General features: G+C 44.1%; 1 protein-coding gene across 1 annotated transcript in view; it reads right to left on the bottom strand.

The window, feature by feature from the left end:
- smc1b (structural maintenance of chromosomes 1B) overlaps window positions 1-22701 on the bottom strand; it is a gene marked incomplete at its 3' end in the record, with an annotated part of 23168 nt that extends 467 nt beyond the window's left edge. Inside the window, exons 1-11 of the mRNA XM_079684579.1 lie at window positions 22476-22701; window positions 21753-21941; window positions 21107-21219; window positions 20583-20786; window positions 18386-18624; window positions 14723-14981; window positions 12181-12321; window positions 6846-6928; window positions 6548-6755; window positions 5482-5667; window positions 401-592 (exon numbers count right to left, since the gene is read on the bottom strand). Coding sequence (XP_079540705.1) covers window positions 401-592; window positions 5482-5667; window positions 6548-6755; window positions 6846-6928; window positions 12181-12321; window positions 14723-14981; window positions 18386-18624; window positions 20583-20786; window positions 21107-21219; window positions 21753-21941; window positions 22476-22584 — 1923 coding nt within the window. The 5' untranslated portion in view covers window positions 22585-22701. The remainder of the gene's footprint in view (window positions 1-400; window positions 593-5481; window positions 5668-6547; window positions 6756-6845; window positions 6929-12180; window positions 12322-14722; window positions 14982-18385; window positions 18625-20582; window positions 20787-21106; window positions 21220-21752; window positions 21942-22475) is intronic.
- Window positions 22702-22957: the final 256 nt, after the last annotated feature.

Here is a 22957-nt window from a genome sequence, read left to right as displayed (position 1 = left end):
AGGGAGAGAGAGGGGGAGAGAGAGGGAGAGAGAGGGGGAGAGAGAGAGGGAGAGAGAGCGGGAGAGAGAGGGAGAGGGGGGGAGAGAAAGAGAGAGGGAGAGAGAGAAGGAGAGAGAGAGAGGGAGAGAAAGAGGGAGAGAGAGAGAGAGCGGGGAGAGAGAGAGAGACTAACTCCAGTAGCCCTAAGGCCAGTTGGTTATTTTCCTCTCAACTAGATTCTAAGATTCAAAAGGTTTATTGTCATATCATACTAGGCCTATTATTTTAAATAAAAAGGGTAATGCAGTTTGCAATTACAACTCATTGTTATTTATAAATTAAAAACACTGTAAGAAAACATAACACCGTGCCGACTTTAAAGTTGAACTTTGGTGTCTGTGTCTTGAGGGAAAAACGTACCTTGTTGCGCTCCCGCCCGTCGAAGGCCACACTCTTTGCTTCTTTGATGGTGTCACACACCAACGAGTTGCCACAGACAAACTGCACCACCTTCCTCATCTGGGCGGCACCCGTAGCGTTGTTAATCTGAACAACATCCACCGCCATCTTCGCCCCGGGAATCTCCCTCAGCCGATCATTCAGGGCACTCACCTGAGCACACAATAACAATGGTTCCATTTAATCTACTGATGCATCTGTGTGTACGACTGACTGAAGCATCTGTGTGTACGACTGACTGATGCATCTGTGTGTACGACTGACTGATGCATCTGTGTGTACGACTGACTGAAGCATCTGTGTGTACGACTGACTGAAGCATCTGTGTGTACGACTGACTGATGCATCTGTGTGTACGACTGACTGATGCATCTGTGTGTACGACTGACTGATGCATCTGTGTGTACGACTGACTGAAGCATCTGTGTGTACGACTGACTGATGCATCTGTGTGTACGACTGACTGAAGCATCTGTGTGTACGACTGACTGAAGCATCTGTGTGTACGACTGACTGAAGCATCTGTGTGTACGACTGACTGAAACATCTGTGTGTACGACTGACTGAAGCATCTGTGTGTACGACTGACTGATGCATCTGTGTGTACGACTGACTGAAGCATCTGTGTGTACGACTGACTGAAGCATCTGTGTGTACGACTGACTGAAGCATCTGTGTGTACGACTGACTGAAGCATCTCTGTGTACGACTGACTGAAGCATCTGTGTGTACGACTGACTGACTGATGCATCTGTGTGTACGACTGACTGATGCATCTGTGTGTACGACTGACTGAAGCATCTGTGTGTACGACTGACTGAAGCATCTCTGTGTACGACTGACTGAAGCATCTCTGTGTACGACTGACTGATGCATCTGTGTGTAAGACTGACTGAAGCATCTGTGTGTACGACTGACTGACTGATGCATCTGTGTGTACGACTGACTGAAGCATCTCTGTGTACGACTGACTGAAGCATCTCTGTGTACGACTGACTGATGCATCTGTGTGTAAGACTGACTGAAGCATCTGTGTGTACGACTGACTGACTGACTGATGCATCTGTGTGTAAGACTGACTGAAGCATCTGTGTGTACGACTGACTGACTGATGCATCTGTGTGTACGACTGACTGAAGCATCTGTGTGTACGACTGACTGAAGCATCTGTGTGTACGACTGACTGACTGAAGCATCTGTGTGTACGACTGACTGAAGCATCTGTGTGTACGACTGACTGAAGCATCTGTGTGTACGACTGACTGATGCATCTGTGTGTACGACTGACTGAAGCATCTGTGTGTACGACTGACTGAAGCATCTGTGTGTACGACTGACTGACTGAAGCATCTCTGTGTACGACTGACTGAAGCATCTGTGTGTACGACTGACTGAAGCATCTGTGTGTACGACTGACTGAAGCATCTGTGTGTACGACTGACTGACTGAAGCATCTGTGTGTACGACTGACTGAAGCATCTGTGTGTACGACTGACTGAAGCATCTGTGTGTACGACTGACTGATGCATCTGTGTGTACGACTGACTGACTGAAGCATCTGTGTGTACGACTGACTGAAGCATCTGTGTGTACAACTGACTGACTGATGCATCTGTGTGTACGACTGACTGATGCATCTGTGTGTACGACTGACTGAAGCATCTGTGTGTACGACTGACTGATGCATCTGTGTGTACGACTGACTGAAGCATCTGTGTGTACGACTGACTGAAGCATCTGTGTGTACGACTGACTGAAGCATCTGTGTGTACGACTGACTGAAACATCTGTGTGTACGACTGACTGAAGCATCTGTGTGTACGACTGACTGATGCATCTGTGTGTACGACTGACTGAAGCATCTGTGTGTACGACTGACTGAAGCATCTGTGTGTACGACTGACTGAAGCATCTGTGTGTACGACTGACTGAAGCATCTCTGTGTACGACTGACTGAAGCATCTGTGTGTACGACTGACTGAAGCATCTGTGTGTACGACTGACTGACTGATGCATCTGTGTGTACGACTGACTGACTGATGCATCTGTGTGTACGACTGACTGACTGATGCATCTGTGTGTACGACTGACTGAAGCATCTCTGTGTACGACTGACTGAAGCATCTCTGTGTACGACTGACTGATGCATCTGTGTGTAAGACTGACTGAAGCATCTGTGTGTACGACTGACTGACTGATGCATCTGTGTGTACGACTGACTGAAGCATCTCTGTGTACGACTGACTGAAGCATCTCTGTGTACGACTGACTGATGCATCTGTGTGTACGACTGACTGAAGCATCTGTGTGTACGACTGACTGACTGAAGCATCTGTGTGTACGACTGACTGAAGCATCTGTGTGTACGACTGACTGACTGATGCATCTGTGTGTAAGACTGACTGAAGCATCTGTGTGTACGACTGACTGACTGATGCATCTGTGTGTAAGACTGACTGAAGCATCTGTGTGTACGACTGACTGACTGATGCATCTGTGTGTACGACTGACTGAAGCATCTGTGTGTACGACTGACTGAAGCATCTGTGTGTACGACTGACTGACTGAAGCATCTGTGTGTACGACTGACTGAAGCATCTGTGTGTACGACTGACTGAAGCATCTGTGTGTACGACTGACTGATGCATCTGTGTGTACGACTGACTGAAGCATCTGTGTGTACGACTGACTGAAGCATCTGTGTGTACGACTGACTGACTGAAGCATCTGTGTGTACGACTGACTGAAGCATCTGTGTGTACGACTGACTGAAGCATCTGTGTGTACGACTGACTGATGCATCTGTGTGTACGACTGACTGACTGAAGCATCTGTGTGTACGACTGACTGAAGCATCTGTGTGTACAACTGACTGACTGATGCATCTGTGTGTACGACTTACTGATGCATCTCTGTGTACGACTGACTGAAGCATCTGTGTGTACGACTGACTGAAGCATCTGTGTGTACTAGGGATGTGCATCTCCATCACTGAGGCCGATGCGATGCGCATCTCGATACGTTACCACGATACGATACATTAACGATACATTTGAAACACCAGGCGATGCGATACGATACGATTCACCCCTGTTGCGATACAGTTCGATACGATTTGATTCAACATTATGCGATTCGGGGCGATACGATGCGATTCAACACGATGCAAAAATAATGATACTTCAATATGGTACGACAGAGGATTTTTGTTTTATTCCTTATATTAAGCAAATCATATATTAACAAAAAAGTGCTTTACATATTTGGTACTGCACATCCCATCATGCCGTTTATTTTTTTACCTTTAAAAGCTCTCCAGAGTACAATTGTATAACACCTCACAGTTAAACAATGTAAGGATGCATTGCTCATGATTAACAATGTGCAAATAACAGCTACCATAGAGCAATGCCCATACAGCTGCCAGCCTGATGTGCTTAACACTCAGAGGCTAACACACCAGTGAGCAGAAAGCATTGGTTTCTATCTGAACAATAAAGAAAACAAATAACCTTTCACAAACAGGTATTTCATAACTGCTTACAGTAAGGAAGACATTTAAATTATTATTGGCCGTCACAGGCTGCTGTAAGCTAAACACCTCTCTCTGACAGAACACCTCACTGAGTGATTTAACTCATATGCCTCACTTTCAGGTTTCTCTTTTCAGCCGCAGACCCCATGTCGCCTCTTTATGTGCGTCGCTAAGTTCCTCGTACTACTTGTGTACTTTAAAGCGGTTCGGCATCGTTAAAAATTTGCGAGTGATTTTTCAAGTTGACCGTCTGTAGTAATAGTGCCGCGCACATATACCATCAGGACGTTACTGATGGGGTGCGGCTGCGGAGTGATACTGTGTGTATGCAAGTCCGCATCTAGGATGGATCTATGTATCATGGCTGTAGACCTGTTAAGTAATAAAGATACCTCATACAAAGGTCTACGGATACCTTATTACTCTCCATGACCTGCGGTCAACTATATAGCATAAATGACTATTACACCGTCTTTCTTGAACAATCCGAAGTGTTGCCAAACGTTTGATTTGTAGGTATTTTTCGCTGCGCTGTGTTTCTCTTTCTCCTCAACTTCCGTGTGTGTTGATAACTGAGACTCTCGTTCTCCGTAGTGGCGAAGCAAATATCAAAGATCGTCTCTGCTGAACGTTGACAAGATAAGGGGATTTTATATGAATGAATCGGTTTTTTACCGATGCAAAGACGCTACGCAATCGATGCATCGCGAGTTCAACCCAAACTGTAGCCGATGTGCACTCTTTCAACCGGTGCACTCGCATCTTGAACGTTTATGCCGGTGCACCGATGCGAATCGGTGAATCTTAACATCTCTAGTGTGTACGACTGACTGACTGAAACATCTCTGTGTACGACTGACTGACTGAAGCATCTGTGTGTACGACTGACTGAAGCATCTGTGTGTACGACTGACTGAAGCATCTGTGTGTACGACTGACTGAAGCATCTGTGTGTACGACTGACTGAAGCATCTGGGTGTACGACTGACTGATGCATCTCTGTGTACGACTGACTGACTGATGCATCTGTGTGTACGACTGACTGACTGAAGCATCTGTGTGTACGACTGACTGACTGATGCATCTGTGTGTACGACTGACTGATGCATCTGTGTGTACGACTGACTGAAGCATCTGTGTGTACGACTGACTGATGCATCTCTGTGTACGACTGACTGACTGATGCATCTGTGTGTACGACTGACTGATGCATCTGTGTGTACGACTGACTGACTGATGCATCTGTGTGTACGACTGACTGACTGAAGCATCTGTGTGTACGACTGACTGAAGCATCTGTGTGTACGACTGACTGATGCATCTGTGTGTACGACTGACTGAAGCATCTGTGTGTACGACTGACTGAAGCATCTGTGTGTACGACTGACTGATGCATCTGTGTGTACGACTGACTGAAGCATCTGTGTGTACGACTGACTGAAGCATCTGTGTGTACGACTGACTGAAGCATCTGTGTGTATGACTGACATCTCCCAAAAGTCCTTACATTCAAGTAGTCGATGGGCAGGAAGGTTTCACGTTCAGCTCGCTCCTCCTTGATGAAAGTGATGCAGTCCCGGGCCACTTTCTCTGAAGTCACTACGATGGCATTCATGAAGTGTCCAAACAGCTTGATGACGGCCAGCTGGTACTTCTTATGGGTCGGGCTGCACAGGTCAGACAGACGACCATACTGGGACAGGGAAGAACCATACAAATATTTAGGTTAGAACAAATATACAAATGTGTAAACAAAGGATAATATTATATTATAAAATATATGTGTGCAAATCGGATCAGATACAGTTGTTGGTTGTGATGTTTTTTCTTTTATATAAGACGATTATTTTCTTAACCCTTGTGTTGTGTTCGAAAGCTGTTACCCTTCATGGTGTTCGCGGGTCAATTTTGACCCATGATTTATCTCAGTCCAAAACACACCAAAAAAATGACTATCATCCAATATTGTTGGAACTACATCATAACTAACTTATAATGCATTCATAACCGTACAATCCTGTTGTAATTGAATGTTTTGGCCCAAAACACATTACACCACATATTGCACACGTGTATGTGTGTGTTCAGGTTCAAGTGTTAGTGTACATATTCTTTGAGAAAGATCGAGTTCTCGTGGGGGGAGGGGGGGCAGAGGGAGGGGAGACCAGGTGCATGTTGCGAACAATGATTGTTACAGTGGATGAAGGGGGGGGTGGGGTGTCTAAAGTCAAAGATGAATCTTGATTGGGCCAAATTTGACCCCGAGTCACTCACAATAATTCTGCTGGGTCTCCCCAGACCCAACGCCAAATTATACACCTTTTTTTTTTAGAGACCTTCAGACTTGGCTAAAATTGTAAAAAATCAGTTTGTAGTTTTGATATAGCTGCTGTGGAGGATATCATGAAGCCTATACAAAAAACTAGAGCGTAGTTATTATATCATTTTTACTTGAAACGGGTCACGGGAGACCCGAACACAACATAAGGGTTAATAAATAGGCCTTCAGTCTTCTGCCTTTCACAGCACATGGGTCCAAGTTATCCCTGCTCATGCTGCCCTCTGTCTCTCACCACAGTGTCAGGGTGGAGTCTGCGCAGCTTCTCCATCAGCTCCTTGCGCTGCAGCGTCCTCCGGCTCTCCAGGCTGTCCAGGCGGGCGTTCCCCAGCTCCTCCAGCACCTGACCCAGCTCCTGGTTCACCTCCTCGCTGCGCTGCCGGCCTCGCTGCAGCTCCGTGCTCAGACTCTCCTCCTTCTGACGAAACTCTTCCAGGGACGACCTGGTAATTCATTAATAACCGTGGAGTTCAATCAACACCTACTTTGAAAATGAGGGGCTGCATGTGGTGAAATGTGTGCACTTGACGTACTTGCAGGACTTGGTGTACTCTTCTAGCTTCTCTGCTCTGCGTGTGAGATCCTGCAGCTGAGTCTGGTTGCTCCTGATGGCAGCCTACGACAGACGATGTTTCAAGAGTGGTACAATGAGGCATCAATAATATCTTTTTTATTCACTCGTGTTTCAGCTGCAGCATGCAGGGTTTCCTTTAAAAAGCCACTGTATCAGAGTTCCCGTTAGAATATTTTTTTGCCGGTCAAAATGTCCGTTAAAGTTTAAATCTTCCGGACAAAATTTGAAAAGTGCCGGTTAAAGGTCTTTGTTATTTATTGAGCTTTAAAACAAATTGATATGATTCGATATTAAACAAACTAATTATAGTAGATTAACTACATTATTCAAAAGTGTACAGTAACTTCCAATAACACAGGAATAATAAAAGGAGCGCTCTCTCCCTTAGACTTAGACAAGAATAGTCAATTCTAATGTCTAACACTTAATGTGGAGAAAAAGATGTCCTGTATTAGAGCTTTCGGCTACCAAGCCCCGTTCCTCTGGAATCAACTTCCAGTGACGATTAGGGAGGTAGACAGTGTTCACACATTTAAGAGTAGGTTAGAGACTTTCCTTTTTAGTACAGCGTACAGTTAAGACTGGTTTTAAACCCCTTTTATACATCCTCATGGACCCTTCGTTTTATAGAATTGTATTTATTTTACTCTAACTGTATTTGTGTCATTGTGTTATGTTTCTTTTTAAATTGGTATTTTCACAATGATCTTGTAAGATACGTTTATTGTTTTTTCATTGTTTTACATTGCCAATTGTGTTTGTTGACTTGTGAAGCCCTCTCTGAAGAACCAGCACCTTACCGTGGTAGAGAGGTTTGTGTGCCCTGATGAACCTGGGGGCTGTGTTGTCTGGAACCTTGTGTTCCTGGTAGGGTCTCCCATGGCAAATTGGTCTCAGGCAAGGGGCCAGACTAAGATTGGTTCAAAAGACCTCATGAAAGACGACACACGAAGTGAGGATACCCGGCCCGGAGGAAGCCCGGGGTCCCCTTTTGGAGCCAGGCCCAGAAGGAGGACTCGTCGGCGAGCGTCTGGTGGCCGGGCTTGCCACGGAGCCCGGCCGGGCACAGCCCGAAAAGGCAACGTGGGCAACACCTCCGCTTCTCCGTCCCGCGGGCCCACCACCTACGGGAAACAGCAATGGGGTCGGGTGCGCTGCCAGAAGGGTGGCAGTGAAGGCAGAGGGTCTCGACGGACCAGACCCGGGCGACAGAAGCTGGCTTTGGGGACGTGGAACGTCACCTCTCTGGGGGGGAAGGAGTCGGAGCTTGTGCGGGAGGTGGAGCGTTACCAGTTGGATCTGGTTGGGCTCACCTCTACGCACAGCGTCGGCTCTGGAACCTTACTTCTGGATAGGGGTTGGACTCTATTCTTCTCCGGAGTTGCTCAAGGTGTGAGGCGCCGGGCGGGTGTGGGGATACTCACAAGTCCCCGGTTGGGTGCTTCGTTGTTGGAGTCTACCCCAGTGGACGAGAGGGTTGCCTCCCTACGCCTGCGGGTTATGGGGGGGAAAACTCTGACTGTTGTGTGTGCTTATGCACCCAACAGCAGTTCAGAGTATACGGCCTTCTTGGAGACCCTGGAAAGAGTCCTGTATGGGGCTCCTGAAGGGGACTCTTTAATCTTGCTGGGAGACTTCAACGCACATGTGGGCAATGATGGAGACACTTGGAGGGGAGTGATTGGGAGGAACGGCCCCCCTGATCTGAACCGGAGTGGTGGTTTGTTACTGGACTTCTGTGCTAGTCATGGATTGGCCATAACAAACACCATGTTCGAACATAAGGATGCTCATAAGTGTACGTGGTACCAGAGCACCCTAGGCAGAAGGTCCATGATCGATTTGGTTATCGTATCATCGGACCTGAGGCCGTATGTTTTGGACACTCGGGTAAAGAGAGGGGCGGAGTTGTCAACTGATCACCATCTGGTGGTGAGTTGGGTCGAGTGGCGGGGGAAGCCTTTGGATAGACCTGGTAAGCCCAAACGTGTAGTTCGGGTGAACTGGGAACGTCTGGAGGAGGCCCAAGTTCAGGAGGCCTTCAACTCACACCTCCGGCGGAGCTTTTCGGGCATTCCTGTGGAGGTTGGGGACATTGAACCAGAGTGGTCGGTGTTCAAAGCCTCTATTGCCGAAGCCGCGGCGGGGAGCTGTGGTCTCAAGGTCCTAGGTGCCTCAAGGGGCGGTAACCCTCGAACCTCCTGGTGGACACCGGTGGTCAGGGAAGCCGTCCGACTGAAGAAGGAGGCCTTCAGGGATTTGTTATCCCGGGGGACTCCCGAGGCAGTTGCAAGGTACCGACAGGCCCGAAGGGCAGCAGCCTCAGCCGTGGCCGAGGCAAAGCAGCGGGTGTGGGAGAAGTTCGGAGAAGACATGGAAAAAGACTTTCGGGCGGCACCAAAGTTGTTCTGGAAAACTGTCCGACACCTCAGGAGGGGGAAGCAGGGAACCATCCAAGCTGTGTACAGTAAGGATGGGACGTTGTTGACCTCAACTGATGGAGTGTTAGGGCGTTGGAAGGAGCACTTTGAGGAACTCCTGAACCCGACAACTCCGCCCTCTATGTTAGAGGCAGAGCTGGAGTATGAAGGGGGATCGACACCAATCTCCCGGGGGGAGGTCACTGAGGTCGTCAAACAACTTCACAGTGGCAAAGCCCCGGGGGTGGATGAGATCCGCCCAGAAATGCTGAAGGCTCTGGGTGTTGAGGGACTGTCATGGTTGACACGTCTCATCAACGTTGCGTGGAAGTCGGAAACAGTACCGAAGGAGTGGCAGACCGGAGTGGTGGTTCCCCTTTTCAAAAAGGGGGATCAGAGGGTGTGTGCCAATTACCGAGGCATCACACTACTCAGCCTCCCCGGGAAAGTTTACTCTAAGGTACTCGAAAGGAGGGTCAGGCCGATTGTCGAACCTCAGATTGAGGAGGAACAATGCGGATTCCGTCCTGGTCGTGGAACGACGGATCAGCTTTTTACTCTCGCAAGGATCCTGGAGGGTGCCTGGGAGTATGCTTATCCAGTCTACATGTGTTTTGTAGACTTGGAGAAGGCATATGACCGGGTTCCAAGGGAGTCACTGTGGGAGGTGCTGCGGGAGTATGGGGTGAGGGGGTCTCTACTCAGGGCCATCCAATCTCTGTACTCCCAAAGCGAGAGCTGTGTCCGGGTCCTCGGCAGTAAGTCGGACCCATTTCAGGTGAGGGTTGGCCTCCGCCAGGGCTGCGCTTTGTCACCAATCCTGTTTGTAATATACATGGATCGGATTTCGAGGCGTAGTCGTGGGGGAGGGGGTCTGCAGTTCGGTGGACTAAGGATTGCACCACTGCTTTTTGCAGATGATGTGGTTCTGATGGCTTCATCGGTCTGCGACCTTCAGCACTCACTGGATCGGTTCGCAACCGAGTGTGAAGCGGCTGGGATGAGGATCAGCACCTCCAAATCTGAGGCCATGGTTCTCAGCAGGAAACCGATGGACTGTCCACTCCAAGTAGGGAATGAGTCCTTACCCCAAGTGAAGGAGTTCAAGTATCTCGGGGTCTTGTTCTCGAGTGAGGGAACAATGGAGCGTGAGATGGGTCGGAGAATCGGAGCAGCGGGAGCGGTACTGCAGTCTCTTTACCGCACCGTTGTGACGAAAAGGGAGCTGAGCCAAAAGGCAAAGCTCTCTGTCTACCGGGCCATTTTCGTTCCTACCCTCACCTATGGTCATGAAGGATGGGTCATGACCGAAAGAACGAGATCGCGGGTACAAGCGGCCGAGATGGGTTTTCTCCGCAGGGTGGCTGGTGTCTCCCTTAGGGATAAGGTGAGAAGTTCGGTCATCCGGGAGGGACTCGGAGTTGAACCGCTCCTCCTTCGCGTCGAAAGGAGCCAGTTGAGGTGGTTCGGGCACCTAGTTAGGATGCCACCTGGGCGCCTCCCTAGGGAGGTGTTCCAGGCACGTCCAGCTGGGAAGAGACCAAGGGGTAGACCTAGAACCAGATGGAGGGATTATATCTCTTCTCTGGCCTGGGAGCGCCTTGGGATCCCCCAGTCAGAGCTGGTTGATGTGGCCAGGGAAAAGAAAGTTTGGGGCTCTCTGCTGGAACTGCTACCTCCGCGACCCGACCACGGATAAGCGGGAGAAGATGGATGGATGGATGGATGGACTTGTGAAGCCCTCTGAGACAAATAGCATTTGTGATTTTGGGCTATATAAATAAACTTGAAGTGAATTTAATTGTATGGGTTGATTGTGCGTTGATCTGTTGGTAATGTCTCGGGGTTCCGGTGGGCATGTAAACAAATGCATAATGCTGCGCTACACTTTGTGGCCTCGCCCGGTTGCATAGCAACGCTTATTGTTTAGGTGTCTTTTAATAAGCAGGTAGTCATATCATTAGCTAGAACTAACTAGGTCTGATCGATATGGACATAAACGCGTCTAATCTGACGGGAGAGAGAGATCAGCTCCTACTGACGAGTCGACACGCAGCTCTGCATGATCACATGCAGCGGTGAGCGGAACAAAACACACACTTCAGGTTAGAATATCACACGTAGCTATTTTAATTACCTCTCAAACTACCGTAACTAGTTATAGATATGTTTAGTTTTACTGTCGGGTCACTCATTACTGATCCGCGAGGTGCATGATACTGACGGGCTGTCAGGAGAGGGAGAGAGCGCTCCGTTTATTATTCCCGTGTTATTATAAGTTACTGTTCACTTTTGAATAATGTAGTTAATCTACTATAATTAGTTTGTTTAATATCGAATCATATCAATTTGTTTTAAGTCCTTTGACCGGCACTTTTGTCATTTTGTCCGGAAGATTTAAACTTGAATGGACATTTTGACGGGTAAAAAAATATTCTAACGGGAACTCTGGCTTACGATAGACGATGTTTCGAGAGTGGTACAATTAGGCATCGATAATATATTTTTGATTCACTCGTGTTTCAGCTGCAGCATGCAGGGTTTCCTCTAAAAAGCCACTGTATACTAACTTCTCATCAGCAAAACAGTAGATTGACAAAAAGATAGACAAGCTGGTAAACAAAGTGAAGCATTTAGCAGCTAAAGAAACGGAAAAATGTTGTTAGAGAAGAAAAAACTGAGCTGGACACAAACTCCAAATAAACAACTATGTTAATTTGTAACTGCTCAATATGTACAGTATATAAGAACTTGAAAACTGATATGTAGATGTTTTCATACATTGTTAATAATAGTTATCTCATTGTGAAACATATTGCTGTCCAATCCATGGTGATTCACTTCAAAGATGTGTAGCATCAGCTCTGACAGTACCTCCACTTCCTTCTTCCTCCGCTGGTCGAACGCCATCTTCTCCCGGTCCGCTCTCACCTCCCAGTGCAGCTTCTCCGCCTGCTGCGTGAAGACGGCTCCCTGCATCCGGGCCAGCTCCTTCAGCTCTTTGTATCGCTCTACCTGTGGCAGAATTACAAGAAGAATTCACTTAAACATATATAAACACTGACTTTCTGCTGTCTGATTCCTGGACCATGTACATGTTGGCCTCAGCTTAATATTTATTCAGTTGCAACTGAAGTATGGTTGGTTAGATAAGATTACATGAAATCTATGTACTGTAGTGGATATTCAGGATGCATATATCAGAACAAAATCCCCAAATCTATCATAAATATATAGGGAACTAAAGTATTTACTGTATGTTGCCAATTTGATCCACGTTTAGATGAATGGAATATGTATTTTGGGAGCATTTATTCAGTTTTAAGGGTCTTTTGTTTGTTTTAGGTGTTATGTAGGTCATTTGTGGAACCAAGCACATTTCTGATATGTATTGTTAAGAGTTTTATTTAACTGAAGCCAAAGGTAAAAAAGAAACATAGCCATACAATATGAGGAGTTTTTTGTCGCTATACAAATGCCTCAACTCCTGAGTACTTTCTGCTTTTAAAAGTGAAAGGACTATAGTTAAACACCAGCCTCCAACTTCCTATCAGTGATATTTGTCTCTAGGGATGCTCCGATTGATATCGAGCGATATTCACTCTCTGACGATCGATCGGTGCTCTCTATAAAGGCCGATCGTGAGAGCCGATCGCATGACGTCAGAGATGGAGCACTCAACTCCTGGACTCGGACTCGGGTGCCGATTTTCGGGACTCGTGACTCGACTCGGACTCGCGCACTGATTGACGCGACTTGGACTCGTGAATTTTTCCCCCCACGATGACTCGGACTCGACTTGTACATTGACGCTCCGACTCGGACTCGAGCAAGTTTTCTCTGGAGTCTGATGACCTCTATCCTGGCATGTGCACCTGTGAGGCGGGTTCACGGACTGGGCCCCGCTATTCCAGTCTAGAGATGTCTAGAGACACACCCCGCATCGTGCTGTATGCTTTCACACATTCTGCTTCCACATGAGAAAAGAGCTGCGCAAAATGCTCGTTATGTGGAAACAATATTGAAGAGAAGGCTCTGTAACACATTACTCTAAGGATCGAGTTCACACGGCTGTCTTGAACACTATCATAACGTGATCTAATCAATAAATAAAGATTCAGCCGATAAAACGAAAGCACACGGCTACTTAACATGCAGAATGACGTCATTTTGCATGCTAAGTAGCCATGTGCTTTCTGGGGTTAAATCTTTATCAGTAAACCGATTTAACCGGTAAAAGTTCCTTCAAAATATGAGTCCCGATCTTATTACTATCAAAATAAAAGTGCAAAACGAAAACTTTACCATAGGAAAATATTGGCATTCAAATATAATCACTTCTTTAAAAGGTAACTCATTTTACATATAGTTTATTTAATATTTATATATAATAATAATATTAATAACAGTAATGAGCGTTATATTTGTATAGCACCTATAAGAATTGTAGCCAAACTCGCTTCACAGCAGTTCAATAGACAGATTAGTATAACATGATAGGATAAAAGCAATGTAGAGGAGCAGCTACATTTCAACATATATCCACGAAGGTTAATAAATGAAGACTTGTGACTCGGACTTGACTTGGACTCTTCTTAGGTGACTCGGACTTGGACTCGGACTCGAACACAGGTAATGATGACTCGGACTCGACTCGGACACTCCTTGGGTGACTCGGACTTGGACTCGGACTCGACTACGACTCTCCCTTGGTGACTCGAGAGTGACTTGGACTCGTGAATTGGTGACTTGACTACAACACTGCATGACGTAAAATGATGATGCAAAACAAGCGGGCCAAAATGGCTTCACCAGTCTGGCAGTTTTTTAAGGTGTCCGAAAAAGACAGTAAAATAGCGGTATGCAACGTGTGTGAAGCAGAAATCCTGCAGCTCCATCCGCTGTGACGGACCGGTGAGCGGAGCAACACACACACTAAGAGTTAGACCTAACACACTTAGCTATTTTATCGACCTCTGGAACAAGCTAAACTAGTTATACATATATTTATTCTTCACTGTCGGGTCACTCATTACTGGATTAGTGAGCTGCATGAGACGATACTGACGGGCTGTCAGGAGAGAAAGAGAGAGAGAGGGGGGGAGAGAGGGGGAGAGAGCGCTTCCGCTCATTTCTCCCGTGTTATTCTCCAAAGTTAGTGTAAACTTGAATAATGTACTTCATTTGAATGTAATAATGATGTTGCTTGTTGTTTGTGGAAGCTCCAGTGAATGAGCCCCATTATCTGAGTTGTAAACATCACTTTAAATGGAAGATCCCCATAGGCCCCACCCAGTCGATCGGATCGGCCATCGGTATCGGCCGATACTGATTCCGGCGATCGCCCCCAAAATTGGCAATCGGAGCATCCCTATTTGTCACCATAAATAATTACTTCTGGTTTGAGTGAACTCACCTGACTCTCGTCCAGCTCGATGTCTCTCCCCAGGGCGGCTCCTTCCTGCTGGACCTGCTTCTCGTAGTTCCTCCAGGAGCGCTCCAGCTCACCGATCTCCTCCCGTCCCTCGGCCAGCTCCTGCTCTTTGAAAGCCATCAGTTTCTGAATCTTCCTCAGAGCAGTGCGGAGCCCCTCGGCCTTCTTCATCTGATGGGAGGTGTTAACCTTGGCTCTGATGTACTGGGATCGACACTGGGACAGGGCGTGCTCCTGGGCGCTGGAGCAGAGTGAGAGGAGACCAAGTTATAATAGTAATGTAAGTGTTAATGTCCATGTATTTTTATTAGATAGATAGATAGATGGATAGATAGATAGATGGATAGATAGATAGATAGATAGATAGATGAATAGGACCTAGATAGTAGGGGTGTAACGGTATACGTATTCGTACCGAAATTATTCGGTATGGGTCCTTCGGTTCGGTACACGTGTGTACCGAAGTGTACCGAACGAACATAGCGTTAAACCTAAAAAACTGAGAACGTGAACAGCTTTTTGGAAGTAATCTAAGGTGCGGCGTCGCAGTGCTCAGTGTAATTTGCTCACATTGGGTTCAACGCGTCATAGAGCGAGCAAGTCATTTCATTGGACGAGAGGCATACTATGAGAGCTGGTCACAGGGATGCGTTCATATTTAGTCAGTAATTTGAGGAACTGTTGAAATGGTGAACGCATATCAAGTTGAGCTCGAAAATCCTCCAGCATAATTTCAGTCTCCGGTTTGGGAACATTTATGGTTTCGCAGTTACGTACAAGGATGACGGACAAAGACAGGTGGACCAAACCAAAGCGGTTGGTCGGCATTGTTCAACTAAAATTGGTTACGCAGCTGCCAATACATCAAACTTGCACACTCAATTGAAAAGGTATCACCTGAACGTGAATATCACCGGTACCAAAAGAAGATGACTGAAGTGCAAACCCAACTCCCACAGCCTCCACCACTCGCAAAAAGCGAGAGGGTGTTCTCCACAGCAGGAGACATTGTTAGTGCCAGCAGATCTGCCTTTTCGGCAAGCAATGTGGACAAGTTAATCTTTCTTTAAAAAAACATGAAAATACAATGACAAGCAAGTCATAATGTCAAACTAGTACAGTACAGTTCAAATATATAATTTCAGTTCATCGAAATGCTGCGCTTTAATGTTTATTTTATTATATTTTGTATTTATTTGAGTGAATACATTATTCACAGTTTAATAATATTTTATGTTTTTTGATAATTTTTTCTGCTGTACCGAAAACGTACCGAACCGTGACCTAAAACCGAGGTACTTACCGAGCCTAAATGTTTGTGAACCGTTACACCGCTAATAGATAGATAGATAGATGGATAGATAGATAAATGGATAGATAGATAGATGGATGGATAGATAGATGGATAGATGTATGGATAGATAGATAGATAGATTGATGGATAGATAGATGGATAGATAGATGGATGGATAGATAGATGGACAGATAGATGGATGGATAGATAGATGGATAGATGGATGGATAGATGGATGGATGGATAGATAGATAGAGAGATGGATGGATAAGATAGATAGATGGATGGATGGATGGATGGATGGATGGATGGATGGATAGAAAGTAGGGCTGTACCCGAATATTCGTTCGTTGGCCAACTATTCGGGTTTCAATTTCATTATTCGTTTTTTTTCCCAAAAATAATCTTTTTTTTCTAAATGTATGCTATTAATAAAAGCGAATTGCCATATTCTTATACTATATTTATACTTTTGAATTGCACTGTTAAAATGTGGAAATATATACAATCTCAGCCTGTGCTCCTGACATCGCGTCCACTCAGTCACGAACGCAAACGGCACCCTTCACCTCGCTTCACCCACAAAATGCGGAAGACTTCAGCTGTGTGGGACCATTTTAAATTGGAAGACGGTAAGAAGAATATGTGCCAAATATGCGATAAGAAACTGGCCTACCACGGTGGCACAACAACTCTGAAAAGTCACCTGGATGCTGTAAGTAGTAGCCTAGCTTAGCTTAGCTGTTATCAAGTTGCCATGATGAAGCTGCTTTATCCACCGTTTAAACAGTAACGTTACACATGATAAAAACGTGAACTTACTTTGCTTGGAAAACAGTTGCAAGCAAGCAACCAAATAGTTTTTTTATATTAGTTTTTTTATTTTATCCGAATAGTGAAAATAATAGGAGAAATGTGGGAACATCTGGGGCTAAGGCAATTATTGGCATAAAGTTGAGTAGCTCAGCCTAATAATAACTTGTGTCCATAGGTGCATCCCCACGCATCCCAGCCATCAACATCCTCAACAATACAGCAGACCCTACAGTTACCCTACAGAGGACACATTTAGTTTGAATGTTTGCGAGTACTGAGACAATAAATACATATAAATCGTAATAGTATGCTCTTTCTGCGCTTCTGCTTAACAGCGTGTCGTCAGGTGTCTCAGATTCGGAGCGTGTTATGAAACCTTTTGGAAAAAAAATATTTTTTAGAAAAATATTTTTATATAAAAAAAATACAAATCGCTCCGCACCGAATATTCGAATATTAGCTGCTGATTACTACCGAATATCCGGATCCCGAAAAATGGTATTCGGGACAGCCCTAATAGATAGATGGATAGATAGATAGATGGATAGATAGATACTGTAGATAGATAGATGGATAGATGGATGGATGGATAGATAGATGGATGGATGGATGGATGGATGGATGGATGGATGGATGGATGGATGGATGGATGGATGGATGGATGGATAGATGGATAGATGGATAGATGGATGGATGGATAGATAGATGGATAGATGGATGGATGGATAGATAGATGGATGGATGGATAGATGGATAGATAGATGGATGGATGGATAGATGGATAGATGGATGGATGGATAGATAGATGGCCAGATATAGATGGATAGATGGATGGATGGATAGATGGATGGATAGATAGATGGATAGATAGATAGAGAGAGAGAGCTGTTTTCCAGCCTGAGTCTATTTAATGTATTGTTTTGGTTGTGTGTGATTTATTAAGTCAGTAAACCCTGTATATGTGAAGTGTGTTTGAGCACCTAAAAACTGCACTATAAAGTAAATGTATTATTATGATGAACAAATGCTAACATAGGAGGTATTACTGTTATACATCCCTACAAAGAGACACAAATCAGCTTTTGAGGACAAATACAAACATATTAAATACAATAATTAGCTTTACTTTAGCTTATTGCTAGGCATATCATGATATACAACTATAAATCATTCTACATATTGGATATCGTAATATCTAAGGGAAGTTATTTTCCTTGTTTTAAAGGTTGCATGACAGTACAATTATTTCATTCTTTTAACTTACCAGACTGTTCTAGTTGTTTTATTATTTGCTTTTACCTACTGAGCCTTTTTATCCACGTTACTTTGATTATTCATCAAAAACCTCATCGTCTAAACATTTTGAGAAAGCACCAATAGTCAACCTTACAATATTGTCGTTATATTTATAGAAGAGTATTTCATCAAAAACATTGAGAAAGTAAATTTGTTCCCACATGCTCCCCCCCTACTTTGCGGTATTTTATGATATACTACATTTCTTCCCACTGTTATGATTTTTAAATCAAACACACCGGATCTCCTTGTCCACTTGCTGCTGCTCTCTGCTGAGTCGTCCATGTTCCTTCTTGAAGATTTTGTGCTTCTGCTCAGCTTTCAGCAGCTTGTTGCTCTGAGCGGCTGCGACCTGCCGTTTCTCCGTCACGGTGTCGCTGAAGCCGCGGACCCCCTTCTCGTTGTGGAAGAGCTCCGCCAGGCTCAGCTGCAGCCGGTTCTTTTCAAACTCGTCCACCAGTGCCTGGTACTTCTGGGCCTGGACAAGTGGGTTCAAGTCAAAGTCAACTTTATTGTCAATCTTTCAGTTTGTGTGTAGAGACAGAGATCGAAATACCGTTTCCCACAATCTCGAATAGAAACACAAATATATATAAAAATATGCATGCAAATATGTATGTATTAGGGATGCTCCGATCGCCAATTTTGGGGCCGATCACCGGAATCAGTATCGGCCGGCCGATAGCCGATCCGATTGAGTAGGCGGGGCCTATGGGGATCTTCCATTTAAAGTGATGTTTAAAACTCAGTTAATGCTCATTCACTGGAGCTTCCACAAACAACAACCAACATCATTATTACATTCAAATGAAGTACATTATTCAAGTTTACATTAACTTTGGATAATAACACGGGAGAAATGAGCGGAAGCCCTCTCTCCCCCTCTCTCCCCCCCCCCCTCGCTCTCTCTCCCTCTCTCTCCCCCTCTCTCCCCCCCCCTCTCTCTCTCTCCCCCTCTCTCTCTCTCTCCTAACAGCCCGTCAGTATCGTCTCATGCAGCTCACTGATCCAGTAATTTGAGACCCAACAGTGAAGAATAAATATATTTATAACTAGTTTAGCTTGTTCCAGAGGTATATAAAATAGCTAAGTGTGTTAGGTCTAACTCTCAGTGTGTGTGTTGCTCCGCTCACCGGTCCGTCACAGCGGGTGGAGCTGCAGTATTTCTGCTTCACACACGTCGCATACCGCTATTTTACTGTCTTTTTCGGACACCTTAAAAAACTGCCAGACCGGTGAAGCCATTTTGGCGAGCTTGTTTCGCCGCACACAGAGAAAAGTGAACACACATAAATCAGTAATATAAGTACAAATAAAGGTATTTCAGATGCTACATTAACAGAGACAGCGTGCGTCGCAACCCAGAATGAACCAAAAACTTAAATTAAAAAAAGTTTGAAAAAAATGATAGGTGGGTTTCCAGAGTAGGGTGTAGTCAGTATGTAAGAAAGTTAATACTTAATAGTAAGCACACACATTTGATAGATTTTAATTACTGTAATATGATTAAACTCTGCACTGTCTAGCTGTAGTATCTAGGAAAATATACTATGTGATTAGGACTTTATATTAAATGACTTGAATAGGGATCTTTGGGTAAAAATCTTTGATGGGGACATCCCTAGATAGTACTGAAGGAGCCTTGCCTCCTCCACTCCAATTATTCAAGCCACCTGCTCTGAGCCAGACACCTAATTTGTCAGCGAGTGGTTATAAACGAAGCTGCCAGGAAATACCTGCAAGGTTGTGGTGACTTTGGAAACTGAAGTGAACAAGCAGTGGTGTAGTGGTCGTTGGACGCGGGGGATCGCCGTTCCGCCACTTATTTGGAGCCCCCAGTTTTTTGAAGCAGGATTTTTTTTGAATAGTCTAATAAATATTAAATCATTGCCAATGTTATCAGTTGCAAGTGTGTATTTGATGCAATAATGACGAAAACATAATACATTTCACAGTAATTATAATACAAAAATAAAAACGATTTCCTTAAAAAATTATGAGTCGTCATCACGCGCAATTTAGTTTGTTTCTTATGAGTTTTAAATAGATTTTGAAAGTGGAGATAGAGAGAGAGAAGCAGCGCTGTCTGCTTAGTTGCAATACTGTAGCTCAAGCATTTATGCAACTTAGGCCTATAGATTGTTTATGTAACTTACGTGCCGGTGTGTCCATGGTTTTGAGTCTGTGTGTGTTGAGCGCAGCGGCGTCTGCTTTTTGCAGCACAGTAACTAAAGTAGGACTAAGCATAGTTTCTGTAGACCTGTCTGCCCGTGTTGTGAGTGCACTGCGAGTGTGCACACTTGTGGCATTGTTTGGGATGACCTAACTAAAATAGCGTCCACCCAGTAAAAAAATCCCCACTACACCACTGTGAACAAGCCCCTGTAGCTGAGAGTGCAGAAAGATTATTCTGCTCTTTTTGTGTGATGACTTTACCTCTACTTTTTCCTGCGACACATGTTTCCTCTCCATAGTAGCAGATTTCTTCCTGTTGAATTGAAATTGAGTGTCCTCTTTGGCCTTCATCATCGCCTTTTTCTTCTGATCATACTCTGCAGCATACTCTTTAGACTGACTGATGACCTCGAACATCTTGGTCCTCTCCTTTGGGTCCTTCAGAGCGATGGACTCCACTGCCCCCTTGTGATGAGAACAATGATGTACAGACTTGTTTGTAAGGTATTATTACTACACAACTAGTAAGGTGTATATTATACTATTATCAAAGGTGTATATTCTTATATGTGTTGTGCTGCTGTACGTTTGAGTGCAAATATATACCATTGTAATTTATAGTATTTATTCAGACAGAGTACTTGACATTAATTTAGCAACAGAGTTCTCACAGCATGACAATCTGTCCTTGGTTTTTATATACCTACAATCTTGATACCTCCGACTTCATATTCTATACAACATATATTCAAGAGTACCACCCAAATGTTAACAGTAGTGTTTACCTGGAACACCAGACAGTTTCGAGCTTTGGTCACAATGCCGATTTTCTGCAGCGCCTCCAAGTATTTGGCCAGAGAGACATGTACACCATTGATGCGATACTCAGAAGAGTCCCCTTGAATAATAAAATATTTGGCATCAGATGATTTATTAAAACATGGCAGATAAAACATATTTTTTGCTTTTTTACCCCAAGACTTGAAAAAATATACAGAATCCTTAAAAACAAACAGAAACAAGCAAATGTGTAGTTTCATCATTATGACTAATCTATGTATAGAATATGTTTCTAGGCAACTAGAGGTGCAATGAATAACTATCCATCTAATCGACTACTTTTTACAATCAAAGTAACTTTTTAAGCAAAAATATTCGTTTTCTGCCTCTCCAAAATGATGATTTCCTGCTTTCCATCATATTAAACTGAATAAATGTGGGTTTTAGGATAACATTTTAATGGATATTTGGCAATATCTTCTAAGACTGTAAAACTAGATCGAATATTCTAGAATATATTCAACATATTTATTTGTATTGAAAATAACAGTTATTTGCAGACCTTGTCCTGCACTCCATTGAACCACCTGCTGCTTTCTGAACAGTTAACCATATGAATGCTCAGATAATAAGATAAACTTATAAACTGACCAAAAATACTCCTACAGAACACGGTCTCCTGGTCCTCCTGATCGCAGTACCGCAAGGAGACCCTGGTGGTGTCGGGCACAGGCCTCCCGATGTGGGCTCCGTAGATCAGGTCCCGGAGTTGCTTCACCCGCAGAAAGGTAGCCCGCTCCCCCAAGGCGAAACTTATGGCGTCCATCACGTTGGATTTGCCTAGAATTGGTTTCATAGCCGGCTTAACATTAGAGATAAGTTAACTAAACTAACCTCCATATAAGGAGTGGCCTCGTGAAGTTAAAATCATGATACATTACTATTAAATACCCTTTAACAGTGTGTTTTACACAGAATATTGATGCTCTGACATAAATCATGATTTATTATTTACATAAGCATTATATTTAGTATGTCTTAATAATGTTCATACTGTATAAGAGCATATTTTGGACCTAGGAAAACGTAAAACTAGCTTAATAATAATTAAGCTAAACTAACATGCTAGTAGCACCGACAGCTAACATTAGCATTGATGGTACAAAAGTTAACTTAGTTTAAACTTAGGGGTAAAAGAGTATATTTTAGAGACTCATTATGGTCTAACATAACTGGTTTTATTTAACATATGCATTATATTAATTATTTCTTAATATTGATCATACTGTATAAAAGAGTGCAAAGTGCTAAAATGCTAGTAGGATCGACAGCTAACGTTAGCTGGCAACCATTGATGGTACAAAGTTAACTTACCAGTGCCGTTAGGCCCGATTATACAATTAAATCTCATAAAAGGACCGATTACATTCTTCCCTCGCCATGACTTGAAGTTTTCAATGTCAATTTGTTTGAGATAGCCCATTTTATACTTCTTTTCGTGGTGAATCAAGAAGCCTAATAGTGTAAAGATCAAGTCATTAAACTGAAGGATTCCGATATTGAGCTCTTCCTGCCTCTAAAAATGAGAGGCGGGAAGAACTTCTTTTTTTTTGCCCATTGCATATAATGTGAATAAACCATATTCAAACATCGGCTAATGATACAATATCTAATCACTGAAATCGTTATATATCTTTTTCTTATTCTGTTCTGATTTTAATAGTAACACTAATGGGAATGGGAATAAAATGCAGATATTTTAATAATTTCACTCGAGTATAAAGCAACCAGGCAGTAATAAATGAATAACACAATTATAATTTGCTCCACAGTTAACAGCTATATCTAAAAATACT

This window comes from Notothenia rossii, assembly GCF_949606895.1.
Source record: "Notothenia rossii genome assembly, chromosome: 5".
Classification (NCBI taxonomy): Eukaryota; Metazoa; Chordata; class Actinopteri; order Perciformes; family Nototheniidae; genus Notothenia; species Notothenia rossii.
The sequence above is the reverse complement of the archived record's forward strand: the minus strand, read 5'-3'. Positions and strand labels throughout refer to the sequence as shown.